At 43.9% G+C, this 26,605-nt stretch overlaps 1 protein-coding gene across 12 annotated transcripts in view; it reads right to left on the bottom strand.

The window, feature by feature from the left end:
• CACNA1D (calcium voltage-gated channel subunit alpha1 D) overlaps nt 1–26,605 on the bottom strand; it is a 665,324-nt gene that overhangs the window by 185,571 nt on the left and 453,148 nt on the right. For 11 of the 12 annotated variants that reach the window (XM_068253651.1, XM_068253660.1, XM_068253661.1 and 8 more), the window contains 2 exons: nt 20,879–21,008; nt 2,698–2,757 (listed from right to left, as the gene is read on the bottom strand). In XM_068253651.1, coding sequence (XP_068109752.1) covers nt 2,698–2,757; nt 20,879–21,008 — 190 coding nt within the window. The remainder of the gene's footprint in view (nt 1–2,697; nt 2,758–20,878; nt 21,009–26,605) is intronic. The other variant, XM_068253659.1, reaches the window with a different exon arrangement.

Here is a 26,605-nt window from a genome sequence, read left to right as displayed (position 1 = left end):
TGGCAGATGACCTCTCCATTCATTCCACGAGGAGGTCATCTATGTTCTGCAATACAGGAGTCAGTGGTAGTACATTTTAAATAAACAGTACACAGGTTACTGCAAGGGGTTCCTGTGAGTCTGGTTGGGTGGCAGCAGGTATCAGATGGGTTAGGGTTGCTTAGACAAGCATTTAGAATGAGTGCACTATAAAAAAAAGGTAGTGACAAAGCAAATACACCTTGTGTATTATCTCTGGTAAAGGGATAATGGTTGGAGAAAGCAAACATAAATCTTCAGGATGCCATTGATAGAGGCAACCACTCGAAGCACTAGAGGGTAAAGTGAAGGCCATCCTCTCTCACTTCTGTGTAAACCAAGGGGTTAGAGACTAGCTCGGGCTTCAGGTAATCCAGCAGAAATGCAGGATTTTTAGCTCCATGGTCATGATATCACACTGTGGGAGGGGTTTCACCACAATATCAGCCACACAAACCCCCTTCCCCCGGTGATCTATTTGAGAGCAGGTAAAGATTTCTCATGGGAAAGGGGGTACCAGCTACTTATTGGGATGAAATTCAATCCTAGGTTAAAGTTCCTTTTTGAGTTGTTTAGAATCTCCAAAACCAGGGACAAGCAATTATGAAATTGACTGGGGAGCACTGCAATGCTACATGGTAGAAGATATCATTTATCACAGCTTTGTGGCCAGATCATGACATAGTCTCATTTCTACAAAATGGATGCTATGTTTCAGTTATAAGTAAATTGACCTATGCTACAGATTAATGAATCATGTAAAAATGCCAACACTGTAATGTAGGTATGTAATACTGTAATATATAACGCCTATTATACAAGTACTACAGAGACAAGACACTGGTAAGAGTGTATTATGACCTGCACAAGAGCAGACTGAGAAGACGGGTCCACCTCTGCACATACCCTCTTAGCCCGCTGTAGGTTTGGTGGGAATGTTCTGTAAAGTTAGATGCAGCCAGACAGAATAGAACTCCAGAAACACGTTATTTTCTTTAAAAGCAAAAATGTCTCTTGCTTGCTGTGCAGAATAAACACACTCCATTCAAACACAACTCACACAGAAAATAGTATTTAAATCAGCAGTACAACAGTCATTGTTTGAAAACAACTAATTCATTGGTTGGGGAAGCTTCCTCCAGCCTTCTGCAGATGTTTACAGGAAGCTATTTTTAGAGATAATTCATGGCACTTTGAAAGATATACAATGGTTATCTTATGCCATTTTAGCTTGTTTTATAAAGGAGCCTGTGTCTGTATTTTTAGCAGAATATATGAACGTCGCTCATCAGAAAAGCAAACACGATATTACAATCTGTGATGCTCAAGAAGGCAAGCAGTTTAAAGTGTCCCTGTCAGCCATTCACAATGTAGAAAAATTGTGTGGGCTGGTCCAATATTCCAGAGAAAAAAGCCCTTTTACTACACAGTTAGTGGCATTAGATGTTGACATCAGTAGTTCCAAATAAATTGAAAGTCTTTATGCAAATTTTGTATACAAACTTATGCAGCTTGAAGTTGGACTAATCAAATACTGCTGAGGTAAAAATCATTTGGTCCATTTTCAAGCTGCATAGATTTGCATAATTCTGCATCACTGACCATCCCTAGTAATCGACTTTAAGAAAATGTAGTTTCACATTAACAGTAACTGTAAGCAAACAGATATCTGAGGAAAAGTCTAATGGCTTATTTTTTATTTATTCATTTTGTGCCCACCCCAATTCTCATTTTCCATGTGTTTAGTGCACATGATTTTGGGGAGTACAATATGCCAGAACAGCCATTTTGAACGGAACAGTAAATTAACCTACTGCTGGACAGGTTCTTGTACTGGGTGCATGTTCATTGAAGTCTTCAGCTGTTTCCTCAGCAAAATGTCAAACTTCTCAGTCATGAAGAGGGTAAGGGTACGTCTACATTATATGCATAGCTTTGCACTGCATTGCTGCATGTGAACACACTGCCTATACAATGATATGGGTATGTTCCACACCTCTGCCTTGTAATGGACCATTAACCTAACATACTTTAGAGCGTTCAGGATAACGTATGCATTCGTAATACTATGTAAAATAATATGTACATTTTAATGTGCAGAGTGTGTGTTGCACACATCATAAGGCAGGTATTCAAATTCAGTCCACACAGGTGGTACCTGTGCAGAAAGCCTGTTTCTATCATTTACTCTTTTTGAATACTATAGACTCAAAGGATCCATAAAGAACATAACTATAAAAAAAACAAACATAACTTTAGACATGATCGTGCTTTTAAAAAAAGATCTGTTAACATGCCAGCTTTAATTTACAATTGTGAATTGAGAACTTCCTCTATGCCAGAATGTATGTCTATTCTATAAAAAAAAAAAAACATGTTTTCCAAGTGTGCGCTTTTATTACAAAACAGAATATATGTACCGGACCATATATAGAAAAAATTATTTTAACATTGCACTTCTACTTCTAACAAATATTTTCTTATAAGAGAAAATAAAAGTAATTGTACTGCTGTTTTAAATACGATTTTCACAAAAACCAGGTTACCTTCAAAATGATTTCAAATGTAAACATACTAGTGAAGACATAATCAGCATATCCTAGCACCTGGGGGTACAGAAGAGTTATAGGTTACCACAAACATTGTTCGGAACATCAGGAAACAAGAACATGGTTTTACCTTTAAGAAGATTTCAACTGTAAAGATTCCTGTGAAAGCATAGTCAAAGTAACCAAGAATCTGCAAGGTACAAGAGCACAGTGAGTAATCTGCTCAGGGACAGAGGCTGAGAGTGCTGAGACTGCCATTACTGCCACAGAAAGCTTGCCATAAAGTTCAAAAAAAAAAGTTTAAATGAATGACTATCAAAAATGTGCTTTAAAATCATAAGCATGGACTAAGGTAGTGAGTAAGCATAGACACTTGTCTATCTGTCTTACTTAGCACACTTGGACTGTGAGATTTATAAAATGCATATTTGAAATCTTGAGAGTCTCAACATATCCAAGAATGGCTATTTAGTTATGTGTCATCTTAGGTACCCAGGAAGTTCTCCCATCCTTACTTAATTTATTGCAACACTTTTACACTTTCGTTTCAAAACTGTCAACAAAACTGAAGAAAAGAGTGGTTTTATCTTTTTTTTTCTCACTTTTTTTTCTCAAAAGGTCTAGTATTATTAAGGAGAAAACATTCACTTTGTCTTCTACAGGTGTATCTGAAAACAAATTTATGGGCCTGACTGAAGATCCGAACTAGAAGCAGTCAATACAATTTTTTTTTTAAATTATACAATGAAGTCCAAGAAGAGCTATGCTTGATCAATTTAAGACAAATAATAACATATTGTACTGTATATGCTGTATATGTTACAGTATAAACTTGTATGATCTGCAAAATGTTTCTCTCTTTCACAGTGACTTCTGTGAGAGAAAAACTGTTGTTACTAAATACAAATAATAAAAAAGGAATTTAAAACAATCTAAAGTTGTACAAATAAATAAACACATACAATAAAGAACTTATATAAAAAAGTCAGACATGTTCCTATTATTACTCATTTCTGTATATGCATTTACATAAAGTTATTTAAATTAGACTGAGCAGGCATACAAGAACTGAAGAATAATTACACCATTACCATGAAGCCAGTAGATATGGTGGTGGTGCTGTTGTTATTACGGATACTAACAAATATATATATATATAATTTTCTAGTAGGTGCCATCTGTAAATTGTCCTTTCTTGCTTTGCCTGTATTTTGTCCTGACTGGCATTTACAGCCTGCTCCCTTGATACCGTGTACATATACAGTATATATATATATATATATATATATATATATATATATATATATATATATATATATATATATATAAGAAAGCAATAGACAATTTAAAGATGGCACCTACTAAAAAATTGGCTGGTTAGAATATTTCTGAATCTGACAAAAGGCATACTGTCATGACCTTTGCCTTAGAATTCCTGCTGGTGCAGCATTTGTGAACTTCTATGTGGACTTCCGCTGACATCAGCACATGTCAGATTCAAGATATTGTGTCTGACGTACAAATCCATCCACAAAACCTGTCCAACCTACATTTCTGATCTTACTCAGAGATACACACCAAGCCGCTCACTCCGCTCCTCCAATGAACTTCGCCTGACCGTCCCCCGCATCACCCAGTCCCATGCACGCCTCCAAGACTTCTCAAGAGCCGCTCCGACACTATGGAACTCCCTACCTCCACCCATTAGGGCAGCCCCCTCCTTCAACACCTTCAAGAAGGCCCTCAAAACTCACCTTTTCACTCTTGCCTACCACCCCTCACAATTGCTCTAAACCCACAGCCGAACTCTGGTCCCCTACCTCTCGTGTCCCTACCTCTCCCTCTAGATTGTAAGCCTTTGGGCAGGGTCCTCACTCCTTTTGTGTCCTACCTGATCATGCACATCTATTACTGTGCACCCATGCTATGCATTTGAGTGAACCTAACTTGCCTAACTCCATGCTCCCATCCAGTGACTGACTAAGCATTACCTTGTACTCATACTGTGCTGTGTGATCTGGTTTTCTTGTATTCCTGTATTGTCATATTGCTGTTTGTCACCCCTAAATATTGTCTGTAACCTAAATTAATGTCCAGCGCTGCGTAATATGTTGGCGCTTTATAAATACAACAAATACATAAATAATAAATAAATGTCCTGCTTTTCTTCTGTAAATGTGCAGCTCTGTGGCTCACCTGCAGAGGGAGCTCTGAACTTTCAGAGTGGTCAAATGACCAACGTAGAAGACATTTAAAGGACAGGTCCGAGCAGTAAAAACAAAAAAGTTTTACTCACCTTGGGCTTCATCCAGCCCCTAGAACTTTGTGAGGTACCAGGTCTGTCCTCCAGTAGATCATGACCTGCGGCCATGTCGGGATCTTCTGCACATGTGCGGGCGCATCGTGGTCGTACGTCTCTCATCATCTCATCATCACCCTCTTGCACTGTTCAAATCGTACTGAATTGCACAAGCGCAAAGAGTGTGCTAATTTTGCTTACGTTGCTGTACATATATTGCATGCTCATTGCTCCTGTATGTTTGCCAGTGTGTGTATATATATATATATATATATATATATATATATATATATATATATATATATATATACAGTATATATATAAAATATGTGATCTGTGTACCTGTGTATTGTCATTATATATATTGTGTAACCCGTGCTCTTGTATATTTGGTGGTGGTGAGGCTGGAATTTGTGGTACACCATGTGTTTCTGATTGTAAGATTGCATGCTTATTGATATGTGTATGTACTGTACATGTAGCACTTTTGTAAATAAAAACATTTTTGCCTTTTTAAATCCATTGTACAGATCTTGATGTTTCTTTGCAAGTAGTCTCCTGTTCCTGTCCTGTGACGATAACGATCTGCATGCTCATCTTACACATACATAGCCCATGTTACGTTGTGCAAATAGCATAACATGTGTTACCCTAGCAATGTGTGTTACCTAGGTAAAACATGTTGCGCTAATTTTATAAACTATTATTCCAATCATATATTCATTTCAAAATTATGAGGGTGACTCTCATTGGGCCACCTAGTGCAGGAATGGGGAGCCCCAGAGGGAGTTTCAAAGATGCTTTTGCCGGAGATCCAGTGAAGACTAAAAAGAGGAGACCGGTTGCGGCGATCACAGCGGATCTCGGTGGGCAGCATAGAACGACAAGAGGCAACGTTGCCAGCAGAGGACGTCAGGTGAGTGACGGCCAGCATTCTTGTTCTAGCGTATGAAGTAAGTGACAACAATGGGTGGGCACACATCTATCAGGGGAGAGAGGCAGGAGTATTGTGGTGCTGAAGGACAGCTCCATGACACAAATGTCTCACTCCACCCCACTTGACGTACAAGAGCATGGTGGGATGGCCAAGTGATAAGTAACTTGCATTAACATCATGAATAGAATATGGCACAATGTCTGCCTTACTGGTGCTTTAGGGAAAGCAATATTATCCTTTACATGCAAACCATTTGAGAAGAGAGGGGGAACATTTGCAGCAAATATCACAACTTGGGGTGTAACTAGAAATCACTGGGCCCCTTGCAAAAGTTTGGATGGGGCCCCCCTACCCCTCCTCGCTTTCTGCACAGGTAAAGTGAGAACAAATGCTATTCAAATGGCTAATGCACACTTGAATGTGTTTTCTCCATGCAGATAAACACAGGCAGCAGTAAAGCACTGCATGCATTCTCTATATCAGTTACAATAACTTCTGTGATAAAACGTGCATGTTTTCACACCTACAGACACACATTGTGTTTAGAAAACGCATACAGAAAACCAACAGACGAGGTTGCTCCCAGCCTCAGCTTATTACACTCACTCTATCCACCTTTGATGGCGGCAGAACTGGCTCTGCAAACTTCTCCAGCATCACTACAGTACAGAGCACTTGGGCTGTGGTAGAGAGGTTGGGGGCTGTACACAAGAGCCTGCTGCACACTGAATAGGGACTGTCTACAAATCTTTGTCTACAAAACTTTGTGTGAATCCTTATTCCTTGTGCACAGACTAGAACGTTTTTTTTCTCTCCATGCCCTTAGTTGTCAGTCTCTCAGGACAGGGAAAAGAAAATTCTCCCCCCGCAAGGCCCCCCTGTGGCTTCTGGGCCCCCCTGTCGCTGCATCCCTCGCAGGGTCTATTGTTACACCTCTGATCACAACTAGTAGCATGCCAGCCTAAGCCATATAAGAAGATACATGAAAGCTCTTCTTGTGGTGAAGCCACAAAAGTAAGAAGTTTATTTTGGCCTTGACGACATTATCTGAGGTTAGTTTATAGAAATTTAAGTATGCTTTTAATTGCGTCTTTTTAACATGTGTTGTTTTCAGCATTGCTCAACAAAGCATGAGTCTATTTTAAAGGGCTAACATATTAAGTCGCACAATTTTTATGTATTCATGTATGACATTCACCACATTGCCACATTTATACATTAGAATGCAAGTGGTTGTGCATTATTACATTATACTAAAATATACAGTCACCCATATTGCTGCACTTAGGCCCCGTTCACACTTGCGGTTGTCTGCCAAACGGACCGGATGACCTGACCAGATCCGGACCGGATCCGGATCGGAACCGTACGGTTCTGATCCGGATCCGATCCGGTCAGGTTGCATCAGGTGTTCATCAGGATGCGATCCGGATCCGTTTGGCAAAAGTTACGTAAAAAACAAAAAAAATGTTGGGGTCTGGGAGGTCAGCAGAAGGGGGACCTGTGGAATCAGGCCCTCCGCTGTTTAGCACTCACCTCCACCTCCAACATGCTGCCAACATCTCCAGCTCGTGCTGCTCCACTCCAAAATGCTTGCCCATGTGTCCCCGATCCAATATCGCCGCAACAATCCTCATAGGAAGTGGGGTAGAACATCCGGATTTTTAGCCAGTGTGTTGTGCGCTATCCGGTTCTCATTGATTTGTATTGGCCGGATGGTGCAGTCCGGCTCCGCCCCGGATACGGCTGCCGGAGGAGCCAGACCAAAAAATAGCGCATGTTGGAATGGACGCCGGAGTCCGGATCCGGTGCGGCTCCGGTCCGGACGAAACGGACGCATGTGAACGGTGGCATAGACTTACATTGCTATGCCGTGCGTCCGTTTCGTCCGTTCCGCCTGCGGTGCGGCTCCGGCACGGCGATTACGGATAGCCACCGCTAATGTGAACCGGGCCTAACTCTGTTCATACAATGCAAAAAGCATATCACTGTTCTCAAGAACACCTAGGCAAAAAGCAGGGAGAGACCAGGAGCCCAACGGTGCAGTATAGTTAGGTGATTTAGTAAATGTAAGTATAAGTAGCTATATTTATTTATTTATTGAAGTATTTATATAGCGCCGCCATATTACGCAGCGATGTACAGAGTCATATGGCTATGTATGTATTGTGTATTGCATGTATCATAGTCTAGGGCCAATTTAGGGGTAAGCCAATTAACTTATCTGTATGTTTTTGGGATGTTGGAGGAAACTGGACTGCCCAGAGAAAACCCACGCAGACACGGGCGAACATACAAACTCCGTATAGATAGCACCATGATTGGGATTCGAACCGGGGACCCAGCGCTGCAAGGCGAGAGCGCTAACCACTACGCCACCATGCTACCCACACGTCATATACTCGCAAAGGTGAGTTGCAGATCCCTGCAACTACCATATAGGCATACAGGGAATTGACAACCCATGCTCGGTTTTCCAGGTCCTGCCAGATGCTGGATGATCGCTCTCTTTATCGCTCGTTCTTTATAGTTTTACAAAAAGAAAAACTACAAAGCTACTACCGCCAAAATAGGTTTGACTGGGTAAATAGTGGGATGGAGGCGTCTGTAAATAGAGAAAATGTATTTCTTAATAACATCCAATATTAAAAAGAGAAGTAATTGCTTACCTCTCCAGAAGATAGAACACCTATACTCACGTTGCTGTAAGGCACTGTATATTAACCTGAGGAAGCAAGCAAGTACCCACAAAAAGCATTGACTAATCATGTTTTGAGTAACTCATTTTCCAGTTGAACTGTTGTCCTATCTTCTGGAGATGTAAGTGATTACCTCTCTTTTAAATATTTGTCTTCATTAAGAAATATATTTTCTCCATACATGGGTGCCTCCACCCCACTGGGAAACAGAAACTGTTAATCTCAGTGGCTTTTCCTTTAGTTCTGCTAAATGGCGACCTACCTCTGGAATATTTCAGACAAAACAGAGGGCCAGCCAACACTTGAACAGAGCTATGGATGCACATCCCATCAATATATATACGTATTTGGACACTTAAATATAGTGACAGGTGTACATTATGTCTCTAGCACATTTCCCAAAGCTATTATTGCACTGACTTTGTTTCCATCAGTTGTCACTTCTGGTTTTGTAACAAGAGTCAGACAAGCTATTCGATTAAAAATCAAACCAGTACGCAGAGTACTTAGTCTATCAGCAGGAGCGAGCTCTGTATGACTCCAAAATGAAGTTCTAATTATTCCTAGTGCATTACCAGGACTCTGAGCTGTGTGGGACATTGAGATTTAGCATTGTAAATAAGCACCAAGTGACGTTTGTACAAAAGGTCAGACAGACTTAATAAAAAGTTTTACTGTGTTGTTGTAGGTTTAAAGCCCTAGCCTCCCATATGTTTAATGCATATGACATTTCATGTAAGGTAGGCGCAGTGGTTAGCTTTCTCGCCTTGCAGCGCTGGGTCCCTGGTTCGAATCACAGACAGGGCACTATCTGCAAAGAGTTTGTATGTTCTCTCCGTGTCTGCGTGGGTTTCCTCCCACATTCCAAAAACATACAGATAAGTTAATTGGCTCCCTCTAAAAAAAAAATTGGCCCTAGACTACAGTACTTACACTACATAATATAGACATATGGCAATGGTAGGGATTAGATTGTGAGCTCCTTTGAGGGACAGTTAGTGACATGATATATATATATATATATACTGTACAGCGCTGCGTAATATGTCGGCGCTATATAAATACTAAATAATAATAATAATAAAATAATAATAATAACATGTACAGTAAATTCTTTTTTTTTTTTTTTTTAATATTCACTAAGATTTTTTCACATATGGACCTAGTTTGGTAAATTATCAAAAAACGTAGACAATTCAAAACGTTTTTTACCTCACATGCTGTATTTCAGTCGGTATTTTAAGGAATCCTGCATTATTTCATTCAGTATTTGATAGATTATTGCAGTGCATGGACAATGGAAGCCAGATACAGATCTCAGATTGTTTTACCGCATGGATTATTATTTGTGAATTTACATTTATGAGGTCTTTACCTCACAAGTCACAACCTCACTAGTTGGTAATTTTTTCCACGCAGCCTCTTTGAATTGACATTTCACAAAGTGTTTGATGAAACCAGTTTTTAGTTGCTTTACTGCATGTGGTGATGTTTTGTGAACGGAGATAGACAGTATGAATAGTTTGTTTGCCTTGACTGCTGATCATGTGACAAATGTGTGTACTGTAAACACCTTGTGATGATTTGCTCAGCTGCCTGTGCAGGCAGGCAGCTTTTTGACCATTGTTTTGATTTGCATGCTGCAGGACTCTGGAAAGAAGAGCTTCTGTCAGTTTTGCAGCTTGTGCTTGCAGAGGAATTTGCATACGTTGTCATGCAAATTGCCTGGCCACATTCATTGGAGGCGTGTACTATAAGTACTATGTCTTTCCCACAATGCTTCGCTGTTCATAAGGATTTCGTCCTATGTAACACTCCTAGTGGGGTGTCAGCCTTGCTCTCTGTTTGAACATCAGCTTAGAGTAATTCCTGAATCTGCGCTAGGCAGATTTCCCTAGTGCAGTTAGGATTGTATTATCTGTATTGCCTGTTCTGTCTTGTCTTGCCTGTTGCCATTGTCCTGTCCCTATGGTGGTTGACAGGAAATGGTTCTGATCTCTGTTCTTGGAGTATAGCTGGTGCAGCGGTTGCTACCAGCTATCTCTTCTGTTCTGTCTCCTGGGATCGCACTAGCTACTTTTTGCTAGCGCTGGGGATCCTTCTGTTCTGTCTCCTGGGATCGCGCTAGCTACTTTTCGCTAGCGCTGGGGATCCTTCTGTTCTGTCTCCTGGGATCACGCTAGCTACTTTTCGCTAGCGCTGGGGATCCTTCTGTTCTGCTACTCTGTACTCTGTACCTGGATCGCGCTAGCCACTTTCCGCTAGTGCTGTGGATCCTATCTCTCGCTTGTCCCTGTTTTCGTGTGTCTGTCTTGTCCGCTACGCTTGCTGGAGGCTTGGTGAGGTAACCGTTAAGCAAGCGCTCGCGTCCTCTGTTTCATGTTTGTCTGTTAATGGTTAGTTAGGCGTGCTTGTCTCTATTGTGCTTATCACGTGGAGATTGCGCATAACCGCGTGCACTGTTGCGAATGAGTGCGGTGTTCGCGGTTAGCTAGCGTTTGTTGTTTTCCGTATCTCCTTATTGTATTATTTGCTGTGCCTTTGCTACCCTCGTATTCTATTCTGATCTGCCTTGTGTCACGTCTGGCGATCGCACCTCTCGCGATCGCGTTCCTATTTCATATCTGCTGTTGTGTGTGCGCGGTCGCGGGGTGGCGACTGGATTGGCGCACACACATACAACCTGTCCCTTTGCTCGTTCTCATTCGCAATCGCCTCTCTTGCGATTGCGTTCTGCGCTTCGTACAATTCCTGTCTGGCATTTGTGGAGGTACAGAGGATTGGTTCCTCTGCACTCCCCAGCGCCATCTGCCAACAGGAATTTCCCTCTACAGGTGCGTAGCACCTTTTGCTGGGTGCCTGCAATTACATGCTTGTGGAGGATTTCCGCCGTGTCAGCGCACGCGTTGTGCGCTGATCACGGAGAAAGTTCCACAATCGTTACACACCTGCTTTGATCTGTGAACATAGATAAAGTGTAGATAAAGTTTTATCGAACGTGACAAAAAATATCAAATTGTAAAGAAAAAATAATAAACAACAAATATGAATACTTAAACAGTACCCGAAGCCTCATAAATTTTAAAAAAGTAAATACTTACCTAAGGAGAGGGAAGTCTTTGGATTTTTTTGAGGCGTCCATCATTGTCCTCCGGTCCCCTGTCACTCGCCAGGAACTTCCTTAGCATCAGGGCCATATTACTCTTCTGTCATGAGTGTGGCAATGCCTGCGCAGTAGCAGGGAGGCGCTCATGCACAGCTAAAATCAGTTTACCAACCTTCCCTTGTCGGTAATCTTTGAAGGGTCCACACTCAGAGAGGGGTGTCCTAAGGATGCTGAGGGAAGCCTCATCAGGATCCAGTAGCTTCCCTCTCTTAAGGTAAGTATTTAATTTTTTTTGTACCGGAGCTTCGGACTGGGTATTTTATAAATTAAAAAACACCCATAAAAGGTATATTTGTGAAAATGTATAGGTAAATGCATTGGTTGTACTGTGTTATAAATTACGCACATTTAGCAGGATTCATTTATGGAAATAAGTACACATACAATATGTAATTAACCCATATTAAGCAGAACAACTACATGTCTGCCATTATAGAATTCAGGAGAATGAGAACTATTTGTATCTATACTACATACAATAAATGCTGCAGACAAAATATTGTATAAGAAAAGACAGAAAACTGTTTCTCATTGTTTTAAGCTTTTTCCGTGAATAATAACTAAGAATGAGCTTATTGGAAGCACAAGCTTATTTTTTTTCAGTATCAGGGTAAGGATTGTTACCATCTAAGCCCTGCCCAACATTAGCGAAAATGGGTACTTTTTTTGTAGGCTAAAGCCTGGGGCAGCACGGTGGCGTAGTGGTTAGCTCTCTCGCCTTGCAGCGCTGGGTCCCTGGTTCGAATCCCAGCCAGGGCACTATCTGCAAAGAGTTTGTATGTTCTCTCCGTGTCTGCGTGGGTTTCCTCCGGGCACTCCGGTTTCCTCCCACATTCCAAAAACATACGGATAAGTTAATTGGCTCCCCCTAAAAAATTGGCCCTAGACTACAGTACTTACACACACTACATAATATAGATATATGGCAATGGTAGGGATTAGATTGTGAGCTCCTTTGAGGGACAGATAGTGACAAGAGATATATATACACTGTACAGCGCTGCGTAAGATGTCGGCGCTATATAAATACTAAATAATAATAAAAAATAATAATAATATTTTCCTGTTTGGAAATCAGTCAGGGGTTTTGATTGTTGTACTGCCTTGCACCACTTCACTTCAATTATATTTCAGGATATATTGGTTTCCGCTGATCAGTATGCCATATAGCTGTTTGGCCACTGAACCTCTGCCACTCTTGTTAATATGCAATCAATAAAAAATAGATTTTTCCATCCATTTTAAAATTTCAAAATCCTCACAATAGTGGTTATACAACTTTTTAGCTTCATTTTCCACAACCTGGAAGTGGTGTATAGACCCCATTCATCTACGTAGAGGTGAAGCAGAGACTTGTATGGCATTAACCTATGTACATTAACCTATGGGGAAACAATAAATAAAAAAACAGTACTGCTAGTTCTGACTGGTTCTATATAGAGTTGGGCCGAACCTCCGATTTTCGGTTCGCGAACCGGGTTCGCGAACTTTCGCGAAAGGTTCGGTTCGCGTTAAAGTTCGCGAACCGCAATAGACTTCAATGGGGATGCGAACTTTGAAAAAAAAAATTAATTATGCTGGCCACAAAAGTGATGGAAAAGATGTTTCAAGGGGTCTAACACCTGGAGGGGGGGATGGCGGAGTGGGATACATGCCAAAAGTCCCCGGGAAAAATCTGGATTTGACGCAAAGCAGCGTTTTAAGGGCAGAAATCACATTGAATGTTAAATGACAGGCCTAAAGTGCTTTCAAACATCTTGCATGTGTATACATCAATCAGGTAGTGTAATTAAGGTACTGCTTCACACTGACGCACCAAACTCATCGTGTAACGCACCGCAAACAGCTGTTTGTGTAGTGACGGCCGTGCTGGACTGGTGCGCACCATGGCGAGAGTGCAGGTTTTGGTGGCTTTACAGCCCATATGGTCAGTCACCTGGCTGATGTAGCTGAATGACAGAACAGTGACTGTCCAGCTGATCAAATTTGGTCTGACCACAATGAGGCAACGACCTTATTATCGTGGGTGTGCCCCCCGAGACACTCATCTAGGCGCCGGTCATTGCTCCATTGTGATACGCAAGCCCCTTCACCACGGCAAGGTAATGATCACGAAGGGGAATGGGCGCATGTTCATGCCTTTTCTTTTGTTGTTGCAGCTGCCCGCAGTGCAGCCAGAAAAATTAGGCAGTCATGTACACGCACCCGAAAAATTATTACAGCGGCCGCTGCTAGCAGCGGCCTAAAAAATTCAGCAATCCGCCTGGAGTCCCGGACCCTGTTGGTGGTGGCGGAGAAGGTAGTGAAGCGGCCTGCAGGCAGACATGCTGTGTGGAGGGACTGGGAGCGACTTAGTCTTCTTGGGGCAGGCCAGGCAGCCAGTCACACGGCGTGCAGGCAGAGATGCTGTATGTGCGGGGACTGACTTAGTCTTGGGGCGGGCAGCAGCCCTCCGGGATCCATGCCTCATTCATTTTTATAAAGGTGAGGTACTTAACACTTTTGTGACTTAGGCGACTTCTCTTCTCTGTGACAATGCCTCCAGCTGCGCTGAAGGTCCTTTCTGAGAGGACGCTTGCGGCAGGGCAGGAGAGAAGTTGGATGGCAAATTGGGACAGCTCTGGCCACAGGTCAAGCCTGCGCACCCAGTAGTTCAAGGGTTCCTCATCGCTGTTCACAGCAGTGTCTACATCCACACTTAAGGCCAGGTAGTCGGCTACCTGCCGTTCCAGGCGTTGGTGGAGGGTGGATCCGGAAGGGCTACGGCGAGGCGTTGGACTAAAGAACGTCCGCATGTCCGACATCACCATGAGATCGCTGGAGCGTCCTGTCTTTGACTGCGTGGACACGGGAGGAGGATTAGTGGCAGTGGTACCTTGCTGGCGTTGTGCCGTCACATCACCCTTAAAGGCATTGTAAAGCATAGTTGACAGCTGGTTCTGCATGTGCTGCATCCTTTCCACCTTCCGGTGAGTTGGTAACAGGTCCGCCACTTTGTGCCTGTACCGAGGGTCTAGTAGTGTGGCCACCCAGTACAGCTCATTCCCCTTGAGGTTTTTTATACGGGGGTCCCTCAACAGGCAGGACAGCATAAAAGACGACATCTGCACAAAGTCGGATCCAGTACCCTCCATCTCCTCTTGCTCTTCCTCAGTGACGTCAGGTAAGTCAACCTCCTCCCCCCAGCCGCGAACAATACCACGGGAAGGTTGCGCAGCACAAGCCCCCTGCGACGCCTGCTGCGGTTGTTCTCCTGCCGCTGTCCCCTCCTCCTCCTCCTCCTCCCCCAAAGAAACACCTTGCTCATCATCCTCTGAGTCTGACTCATCTTCTGCACATGACCTCTCTTCTTCCTCCTCCTCCCCCCTCTGTGCTGCCGCAGGTGTTGAGGAAACAGCTGGGTCTGATGAAAATTGGTCCCATGCCTGTTCCTGCCGTAACGGTTCCTGGTCACGCTCATTCGCAGCTTCATCCGCCACTCTACGCACAGCACGCTCCAAGAAGTACGCGTAGGGAATTAAGTCGCTGATGGTGCCCTCACTGCGGCTCACCAGGTTGGTCACCTCCTCAAACGGCCGCATGAGCCTGCATGCATTTTTCATCATTGTCCAGTTGTCGGGCCAGAACATCCCCATCTTCCCAGACTGTTTCGTTCTACTCCAGTTGTAGAGGTACTGGGTGACGGCTTTCTTCTGTTCTAGCAGGCGGGAGAACATGAGGAGGGTCGAGTTCCAGCGAGTGGGGCTATCGCAAATGAGGCGTCTCACCGGCATGTTGTTTTTACGCTGAATTTCTGCAAATCGTGCCATGGCTGTGTAAGAGCGCCTCAAATGCCCACAGAACTTCCTGGCCTGCTTCAGGACATCCGCTAAGCCAGGGTACTTTGCCACAAATCTTTGAACCACCAGATTCATGACATGTGCCATGCAGGGTATGTGTGTCAGCTTCCCCATATGCAAAGCGGCAAGCAGATTGCTGCCGTTGTCGCACACCACGTTGCCTATCTCCAGGTGGTGCGGGGTCAGCCACTCATCCACCTGTTTCTTAAGAGCAGCCAGGAGAGCTGCTCCAGTGTGACTCTCCGCTTTGAGACAAGCCATGTCTAAGATGGCGTGACACCGTCGTACCTGGCATGCAGCATAGGCCCTGCGGAGCTGGGGCTGTGTAGCTGGAGAGGAGAACTGCCACTCAGCCAAGGAGGAGGAGGAGGACAGCGAAGAGCATGTAGCAGGAGGAGAGGAGGTGGCAGGAGGCCTGCCTGCAAGCCGTGGAGGTGTCACAATTTGGTCCGCCGCTTTCTGCTTGCCATCGTTCACCACCAGGTTCACCCAATGGGCTGTGTAGGTAATGTAGCGGCCCTGCCCGTGCTTGGCAGACCAGGCATCCGTGGTCAGGTGTACCCTTGACCCAACGCTCTTCGCAAGAGATGACACCACTTGCCTCTCAACTTCACGGTGCAGTTGGGGTATGGCCTTTCTGGAAAAATAAGTGCGGCCTGGCATCTTCCACTGCGGTGTTCCGATGGCCACAAATTTACGGAAGGCCTCAGAGTCCACCAGCCGGTATGGTAACAGCTGGCGAGCTAACAGTTCCGCCACGCCAGCTGTCAGACGCCGGGCAAGGGGGTGACTGGCCAAAAGTGGCTTCTTCCGCTCAAACATTTCCTTCACGGACACCTGACTGCTGCTGTGGGCAGAGGAGCAGGAACCGCTCAAGGGCAGAGGCGGAGTGGAGGAGGGTGCCTGTGAAGGTGCAAGGGAGAGAGCGGCATAAGCAGATGATGCACCTGAAGGAGGAAGAGGAGAAGGAGGGTGACTTTGCTTTTGTGTGCTGCTGCTGCTTTTGCTCAGGTGGCCATCCCATTGCTGTTTGTGCCTTTTCTGCAGGTGCCTTCGTAAGGCACTTGTCCCTACGTGAGTGTTGGCCTTTCCACGGCTCAATTTTTGTTGGCAGAGCGAACAGATGGCTTTGGTCCGATCTGAGGCACACACATTAAAAAATTTCCACACCGCTGAGCCACCCTGGGATGTGGGCACCTCAGCAGCTGATGCTGAAGGGCAAGTTGGCTGGCTGTACATAGGTGGCGAATCTGGCGATACATGGTGCCGGACTCTGCCACCAGCTGTTTCTGACGAAGAGCTGCCCCAGCTTCTTTCAGCAACTTCTATCCTCCTACTACTCTCTGACTCCCCCTCTGAACTGTCCCCCTCTTCATCTCCTCTATTGGGAACATACAGAGGATCCCTATCATCGTCATCATCGTAATCACAGGTATGCAGTGGGCTGGGGGCTCACTGAACAGAACAGGTATGCTGTGGCAGGATCACTGAACAGCTATGCAGTGGCAGGATCACAGTACAGGTATGCAGTGGGCTGAGGGCTCACTGAACAGAACAGGTATGCTGTGGCAGGATCACTGAACAGCTATGCAGTGGCAGGATCACAGTACAGGTATGCAGTGGGCTGAGGGCTCACTGAACAGAACAGGTATGCAGCCAGGAAGAAGTTAAGCCTAACTAATCTTTCCCTGAGAGACAGTCTGCAGCAGCTCGCCCTACTCTGACTAATGCAGGCACACGAGTGGCCGTAATGGCCGCCGCTGCCTGCCTTATATAAGGGGGGGTGGGGCTCCAGGGGCTAGTGTAGCCTAATTGGCTACACTGGGCCTGCTGACTGTGATGTAGAGGGTCAAAGTTGACCCTCAGGTGCATTATGGGGCGAACCGAACTTCTTCCGCAAAAGGTTCGCGTGCGGTACCCGCACGCGAACCACCTAAGTTCGCGCGAACCCCGTTCGCCGGCGAACCGTTCGGCCCAACTCTAGTTCTATATTGCCCTGTCATTTATCATCCCACCAAGACTATTTAGAGTAGTGTGGTAGGCATCCTTCTCCCCCAGCTAGACATCTGTCCTGCCTCTCTGCTTGGATTGCAGTTCAGCAAACTGTGCTACGCTGTCATAGGTCCCATGGACCACTGTTAATGATTTACACTCACCTAAAGAATTATTAGGAACACCTGTTCAATTTCTCATTAATGCAATTATCTAATCAACCAATCACATGGCAGTTGCTTCAGTGCATTTAGGGGTGTGGTCCTGGTCAAGATAATCTCCTGAACTCCAAACTGAATGTCAGAATTGGAAAGAAAGGCGATTTAAGCAATTTTGAGCGTGGCATGGTCATGGGGGTCCGCAGAAAATTTTCCGAGGGGGGGGGGGGGAGGGCAAAAAGGGGCGGGAGTGGTGCACTGAAAAAATGGGTGTGGCCATGACCCAGATGTGGGTGTGGTCACAGGTGGAGCCAAATTTGCATGAACTTAGCAAAGTTGGGACATTAGACCATGGCTATGGTAGGATTAGATTGTGAGCTCCACTGAGGACAGTCACTGACATGACTATGTACTCTGCAAAGTGCTACAGATGTCAGTGCTATATAAATACATAACAATAATATGGTAGGACATTAGACTATGACTATGGTAGGATTAGATTGTGAGCTCCTCTGAGGACAGTCAGTGACATGACTATGTACTCTGTAAAGTGCTGCAGAAGAGGTCAGTGCTCTATAAATACATAATAATAATATGGTAAGACATTAAACTATGACTATTGTAGGATAAGAGTATGAGCTTCTCTGAGGACAGTCAGTGACATGACTGTCCTTACACGGACCTATAACACTTAAGCCCCCCAGTCCCTCAGGGATGTACAACTACTGGGTCAGAGGGCCCTTTTAACAGTTTAGGTTAAAAATGAAACAGCACCACAAGTAGCAGCATCACATAAACTTTTAAGTTTTTTTTTTTCTGTAACAAAGCACAGAAATTAAACTTTCTCTTTCCTGCAGCTATAGGAACAGTTAAACAACCTGCACGCAGGATTTCTCAGAACTCTGATACTAATTACACACCATTCCATTTCCCAGCAGTTCAATGGGGTGAGACAATTATTTCTGACATACCTGATCAGCTCTGGATCGATAATGTGATTGATTTTGTGCAGTAGTGATCAGATAATCGATCCCATTATCAATCGGGAGCTGATTGTACATGTTGGAAATTGTTTCGTCCTGTCGATCTGCTGGGAAATTGAATGGTGTGTACCTAATACAGACAAGTGGTACACATGGCATTTTTGTGTTGTCTGTATAAACGCTGCAGTAGATCCAGTCCAGTGTTCCAGTGTTTCCCGCTAGGGGCTCACAACGCCATGCTCAATCGAGACTGAACACTTTTTTGCTCAGTGGCTAAACAAGCCGCCGCCAGCCGTCCCGCAGAAGCCTATCTGAACCAGCCCACTTCCAAATTACTGGAGTTTGGTTTTATATGGGATAGCAGACAGACATCAGGTTTTTTTTCAAGGGGTAGGAAGGGAGGGGGCGGGAGTTTTTTTTACATTTTTCCTGGCAAAGGTTACACAATAAGCGAAGTAATCCTACATTTTTATAAATCACAAAAACTTCATTGACATAAGATGGTGGCCAGCACTACAGAGGATTGCAGCACATATCACATATTACGCTAGTCACAGGATTATGTAACTTCGATTCTGAAATCCAGTTATAAGGCACAGTATTAGACTTTGTGGTACCTTTACACTATTGAGCAGCGTTCACATTTCTCTGCAGGCTTCCACACTTCACGGTTCCTCTCTGCTCCAGCACAGCTCAAGCAGCTTCCCATCCTCCTGTCCTGGCTCCCTTGTGCCTGTGTGTTTGTGTTCAAGTGGGGGGGGGGGGACCACTGCAGATACACATCACAATCTCTCCCCTGCCAGGTCACAGTGTCAGATAACACCGGTTGGGAAAGACAAGCACCCGCTCAGCCCCGGCAGCCACAAACAAGCTCCAGCTGATAATGAAAGGAGCATTAGGTGAGAGCAATCTTTGTTCCCTGCAGACAGCTGTGTGTTGTGCTGCAGCATAGGGAACACCATGTGCAGCTCCCACCCGGCTAAAATTACCTAGGCCATTATGCCTAACGTGCAGGCGCCCATGGGCATGGTTGTTGGTGCCAGATGGGCCGGTCTGAGCATTTCACAATCTGCTCAGTTACTGGGATTTTCACGCACAACCATTTCTAGGGTTTACAAAGAATGGTGTAAAAAGGGAAAAACATCCAGTATGCAGCAGTCCTGTGGGCAAAAATGCCTTGTTGATGCTAGAGGTCAGAGGAGAATGGGCCGACTAATTCAAATTGATAGAAGAGCAATGTTGACTGAAATAACCACTCGTTACAACCGAGGTATGCAGCAGAGCATTTGTGAAGCCACAACACGCACAACCTTGAGGTGGATGGGCTACAACAGCAGAAGACCCCACCGGGTACCACTCATCTCCACTACAAATAAGAAAAAGAGGCTACAATTTGCACAAGCTCACCAAAATTGGACAGTTGAAGACTGGAAAAATGTTGCCCAGTGTGATGAGTCTCGATAGAGTCAGAATTTGTCGTAAACAGAATGAGAACATGGATTCATCATGCCTTGTTACCACTGTGCAGGCTGGTGGTGGTGGTGGTGTAATGGTGTGGGGCATGTTTTCTTGGCACACTTTAGGCCCCTTAGTGCCAATTGGGCATTGTTTAAATGCCACGGGCTACCTGAGCATTGTTTCTGACCATGTTCATCCCTTTATGACCACCATGTACCCATCCTCTGATGGCTACTTCCAGCAGGATAATGCACCATGTCACAAAACTCAAATCATTTCAAATTGGTTTCTTGAACATGACAATGAGTTCACTATACTAAAATAGCCCCCACAGTCACCAGATCTCAAACCCAATAGAGCATCTTTGGGATGTGATGGAACGGGAGCTTCGTACCCTGGATGTGCATCCTACAAATCTCCATCAACTGCAAGCTGCTATCCTATAAATATGGGCCAACATTTCTAAAGAATGCTTTCGGCACCTTGTTGAATCAATGCCACGCAGAATTAAGGCAGTTCTGAGGGTGAAAGGGGGTCAAACACCGTATTAGTATGGTGTTCCTAATAATCCTTTAGGTGAGTGTATATTCATGCATGCACCACCTGAAAGGAGGATAATCTAACACTCCCCTCTACACTATAGAAAAGAGAGAGCAATGAGTATTGCCAGCCTTGCTGTTTATTCTTTATATTTTGGGTTCAATCGAGTTTTAAATAATGGCATGTTATTGTTTGGAAACCTTATTGAAAGAATGAAACAGGTAAAGTATAAATACTCACTATATTACGGAAGGAGTGACTACGAATGGGATCTTCAGCTGCTAACGAGGCACTGCTCAGCATGATAAACACCAGAATGAGGTTGGTAAAGATGTGATGGTTTATGAGTTTGTGGCATGCCACACGGAACCTAACAAACAAACACAGATAAGTTTCAATCAAACAGTAGATGTCAACATAGACTGTAAAGTCAAATTCTCATCTGATGCAATAATACAGCAATGCTAACATATACTTACATCCATTCTCAAAACACTATGTCATGAAAAACAGCTTTTAGATAAACAGTCATATTCTCAGGTTCCAGTATCCCTTACATGACTAATGCCTAGACGTGGGACAGGAAGTGAGTCAATATCCACAATGGCAACACAAAAAATAGTGAAAAAAGAAGTTTTAACCTTCCTAAACAGTAATATTCTCTGAGGTTCCTGTGTCCCTTACATGACTAATGCCTAGACATGGGACAGGAAGTGAGTCAATATCCCCAATGTAAACATAAAAAGTAATAAAAAAAAGTTTTAACCTTCCATACAAAAGGTGTTTTATTTTTATTTTTTGTCCATATCAGTATAAAGGTGGCGATCCAATTTCTAGTGAATAATTGTTCAAGTGATCAGATAATTCTGATCGGAAGAAAAATCGTTCACTACACCATCAACTAACCAATCTTTGCTTCCTATCTATCACAACCAACACGAAAATCCAAATTTTGGTTTGACGAAAATCCAATCGGACGACTATTTTTATAATCGTTCGTAATCGATTGTGCCCATCAACAGAGATTATTTACAACCAATCCGATCAGAATTTCTGATCGCTCTAACCATTTTACGCTAGAAATTGGACCGTTAGTGGCCACCTTTAGGAAGAGTTTATAAGGAGAGATTATTACCTATCCTGATGCCTCGGTATTACTTACATAACTGTCATTGAAATCTTAAGGATTAACGTAAAGCCTTGAGTCCTAAACAGGCTGAATAGACGAGACAAAGTTCCTTTTAAAGAAATTGTAAATAGTTGTACCAGAATTTGCTTGTAAATTTATAAAATTATTATTAGATTATTATTATTTAATAGTGCATTACAGTTACCCAGCAAATACTTGCTGGACCACTGTCCCTGTGAGGTGAGGTCAAATTATGCTTGTGTTTCTCTTTGGTCCAAGATTTTTACTTTGGCTTTGTAAGTACACTGGCCCTCTGGGGCCAAAACAATTCTAAATTTACAGTTAGAGTCCAGCCATTTAAAAACATCACACTTAAAGAGACTCTGAAGCGAGATTAAAAATCGCTTTTTACCTTATATTCAACATGAGCATGTTTGCCCCAGCTAAAACGCTATCCTGCGGCAGAACGAGGGGTCTTTACCCCCCAAATCCCCCCCTGCAAAATCCACTACTTTCTTGTTCATAGATTTTGCTGCTCATGGAGGCAGAGCTATGAGCTGCAGCTCTGCCTCCATGTGCGTCTATCAGCCAGCGGATCTCCGCCTCTCCCCGCCCCTCTCAGTGAAGAAAGACTGATAGACGCGCTGAGAGGCGGTGATCAGCGCTGATAGACGCGGTAAGAGGCAGAGCTACAGCCATTTACTCTGCCTCAACAGAAAGCGCTCCCCGGGTACCACGGAGGGGATTTGGGGGGTAAAGACCCCTCGATTTGCCGCGGGATGGCGGTGTTTTAGCTGGGACAAAGATGCCCCTGTTGAATATCAGGTAAAAAGCGATTTTTAATCTCGCTTCAGAGTCTCTTTAATACTTGTGGATCTAAAAATGGCTTCCTCACAATTAGATTACAGAACCACGATGCACTGACAGTGTGGGGAACCATGTACTTCTATTTCCTGCCTGCTGTTAGTATTGAGTTGGACTGCCCTGAATTTCCACTATCCACCAGCAGGTGGACGTATACTGATTTTGGCAACCATGGCCTTTTATTGTCTATATTATAGCAGGCCGAACAAAGAACTACAGGTCTTTCTTATAGACTCTATAAGAAAGACCTGTAGTTCTTTGTTCGGCCTGCGGGTGGATCAGAAGCAGAATCACACCACCAGCTGCATCCCTTTGCAAATCAAATTGACTATTTAAAGTGGACCTGAACTCTTGCACAGGACAGAAAGAAAACACAGAGAAAGTTGTAATTTGATCACTTCCCTTTGTCACATGACTGCTAGGGCAGCGATGGCAGATAAGCTCATTTGAAAGCACAGGCTGTTAACAATATGTCTGCTTCCATGAATCAGGAAATATAAATGTGCAGATTTATTTTAGTATATACAAATATATCAGCTATATATATAAATAAAATAAAATATAAATATATAAATGATACAAATGTATCAGCTGTTACAAAGAAATGTTTTTTTGTTTAAAGGTTACTATGCTGTTGCATATCTTGTAGAGCAGAGAGGGCATTCTGAGTTCAGGTCTGCTTTAAAGAGACTCCGTAACAAAAATTGCATCCTGTTCTTTATCATCCTACAAGTTCCAAAAGCTATTCTAATGTGTTCTGGCTTACTGCAGCACTTTATACTATCACTGTCTCTGCAATAAATCAATGTATCTTTCCCCTGTCAGACTTGTCGGCCTGTGTCTGGAAGGCTGCCAAGTTCTTCAGTGTTGTGGTTCTGCTATGAACTCCCCCTTCCAGGCCCCTCTATGCACACTGCCTGTGTATTATTTAGATTAGGGCAGCTTCTCTTTTCTCTCTTATCTTTTACAAGCTGGATAAATCGTCCTCTGAGCTGGCTGGGCTTTCACATACTGAAGAATTACAGACAAGGGCAAAGCTGTTTGCAGGAAGAAACGAGCAGCCTGAAACTTCAGTGCATGAGAACAGGGGGAAAGAAACACACAAATGATCTCTTGAGATTCAAAAGGAAGGCTGTATACAGCCTGCTTGTGTATGGATGTATTTTCTATGTGTGGACAAACTGTACATCAACCTACTTCCTGTTTTGGTGGCCATTTTGTTTGTTTATAAACAAACTTTTTAAAACTGTTTTTAACCACTTTTAATGCGGCGAGAAGCGGCGAAATTGTGTCAGAGGGTAATAGGAGATGTCCCCTAACGCACTGGTATGTTTACTTTTGTGCGATTTTAACAATACAGATTCTCTTTAAGGACTGCCCTGTCTCCAGCTAGTTGGCAGAACTTTGTTGCTCCCAGGGCTGAGTTATCTGGATATACCTGCTACCTGTTCTTTTAAATCAATCCTGTTTCCTGTATCTGTACCTGCTTACCTGTTGCTGAACCTTTTAAGCTCAACACACATCATACAATCTGTGTTGTACAGATTTACCATAACTGTGTAGTATAAGGGCCAACAGATTGAAAATACCTTGAATGATTGATTGGATAATCTCTTATACTAGATGGAAGTGGTAAGATTGAACAACCAAGATTGTATGGTGTGTGTTGAGCTTTAGCCTGTCCTGGCTCAGCTACTTGCCAGTTCCTTTTCTACTGTGCCTGTATTTTGTCCTGACTGGCACTTACAGCCTGCTCCCTTGATACCGTGTACATATACAGTATATATATATATATATATATATATATATATATATATATATATACATATATATATATATATTTCCTGCTGTATTCATGGCAGCATACGATTGGGTAAACCCCGCCCCCAACATACAGGTCTGTGTAACTATAAATTAAAGACTCACCCCCTTCTTAGTGCTTTTTTCATTTCCTGTCCACGCTACAGGTCTGTTCCCGTTTTCCTGGGAATCTTTTTATTTTTCACCTTACCTGGCTGCCTTCTTGCAGCCATCCGGCCAGGTTCTGCCTCTCCTGGCCGAAGCCCTGCCTTATGCCTCATTGAGAGCGCCGGTTTGGGACCCTTCCTGGCGGGGTAGATGCTCTACATGGAGCGGGACCGTATGCGTAAGGGGCACTGGCTGGTACAGCGGCCGAGCGGGGGAACCGTTACGGCTACACACTTCACTTCCGACTCTCTTTCTTCTCTGGTCCACTTCCGCGTTCCACGCGGAGGAAGTGAGCGGAGCGGGCGGAGCTGATTGGTGGACGCTAAAAGGAAGTGCGTCTTTTCTCTCCTCGCTGCAGTTCAAACAGCCGCGCTGAGCAGAGAGGTCTGAAAACTGCTGGAGCAGGTAACACACTGGTCATTTTCTTCTTTTGTTGGGCCGCCGTGCCAATGATTATAGATGCATTGATGGAATATTTGCTCAGGCAGCAGGCTCACTGGTGGCTTCTGTATGGTCTCTTTTTCAGTGGTCGCAGATCTGTTGGCACTTCCTTGGAGAAGTTTGTGGAAGGTTTGTGTAATAAAAGAATTGCCTGTGGGTGAGACACTTCTTTTTTTACTTTACAAATGTGTGATTGTACCCACTGTTCTCTTGCAGCTGATTAGCTGGAGGAGAATGGAGCCGGATGCCCAGAATAATGGCCAGCATAGCTCTGAGAGGTAATGGTGCATTTTTTTCTTCCCGCTGATGTTTTTGGGGAAAAAAAGGGGAGTAATATTATAAAAGAGTGCACATTTAAGCAGACTATCTCTGCTTTGTCTCTGCAGCCCTTCAACTTCGAAAGCAAGCAAAGACAAAACAAAGACACAGAAATCTTCTGCTGGAGGGAAGGCCACAAGCAAGACCAAGCATATTGAACCACAACATAAGAATATTTGCTGGGCCTGTGGGAAGCGAGCCTTACCTGATAAACTTGTATGCGAGAACTGTTTATACTCCTTGCCTGTGGAGGATGTGGAGGAATTTCCAGATATAGAGACAATTGTTAGACAGATTGTTAAAGATACGTTAAAGGAAAAGAGAGGGGACTGTAACCCGCAGGCCTGCATGGATGTAAATGTTGATAAATTGACAGAAGCTCCTGACATAGACATAGGATTTGATTTTGCAATGGTGTCACAACTGGTGAGAGCAGTTAAAGACGCTATTGGTTGGGAAGACTCACAGGAGCCCCCAAAAAAGAAACCGAGATATTATCCCCATTTAAAAAGGGAGGCCGAGGCATTTCCGTTAATGGAGGAAATTGAGGAATTATTTGAAGAGGAGTGGTCTAAATTAGAAAGAAAACCGCAGTTGACTAACAGGTTTACTAAACTTTATCCGCTGGAAGGGGGACTATTGAATAAAATAGAAGCACCCCCTATGGTAGATGCATCCATAATTAGACTGGCTAGACACGCCACATTGCCATTGGAGGATTCAGTTTCATTTAAGGACGCCTTGGAGCGCAAAATGGATATGGATCTTAAGAGGGCATACTTAACTATGGGCTCTTCCGCAAAACCAGGTATAGCCTTAACATCCATCGCGAAGGCAATTCAGGCATGGACTGATAATTTGGAGACAGCGATAAATGCAGACTATGATAAACAGACTCTGATTGCATCCTTGGAGGAGTTCAGGATGGCGTCAGACTTCATAGGCGAAGCAGGCATAGATGTTGTAAGATGCGCAGCTAGAGCTATGGTGCAGACAGTAACCTGCAAAAGAGCGATGTGGCTAAGACACTGGTCGGCAGATAATAACTCGAGAGTTACGTGGTGTAAAATACCGTATGATGGAAAGCATTTATTTGGTGAGGTTATGGATAAGGCCATATCTAAGGTAACAGGGGGCAAAAGCGGACTAATTCCGCAGGAAAGACGAATCAAAAGACAACAGTATAACACTGATAAAAGGTCCTTTCGATTGCGGAGAAGCGAGACCTCATCTAATAGAGGGGGGAA

Source organism: Hyperolius riggenbachi, chromosome 9 (genome assembly GCF_040937935.1).
Source record: "Hyperolius riggenbachi isolate aHypRig1 chromosome 9, aHypRig1.pri, whole genome shotgun sequence".
NCBI lineage: Eukaryota > Metazoa > Chordata > Amphibia > Anura > Hyperoliidae > Hyperolius > Hyperolius riggenbachi.
Note: the sequence above shows the minus strand (reverse complement) of the source record. Positions and strands in the feature narration are given on the sequence as shown.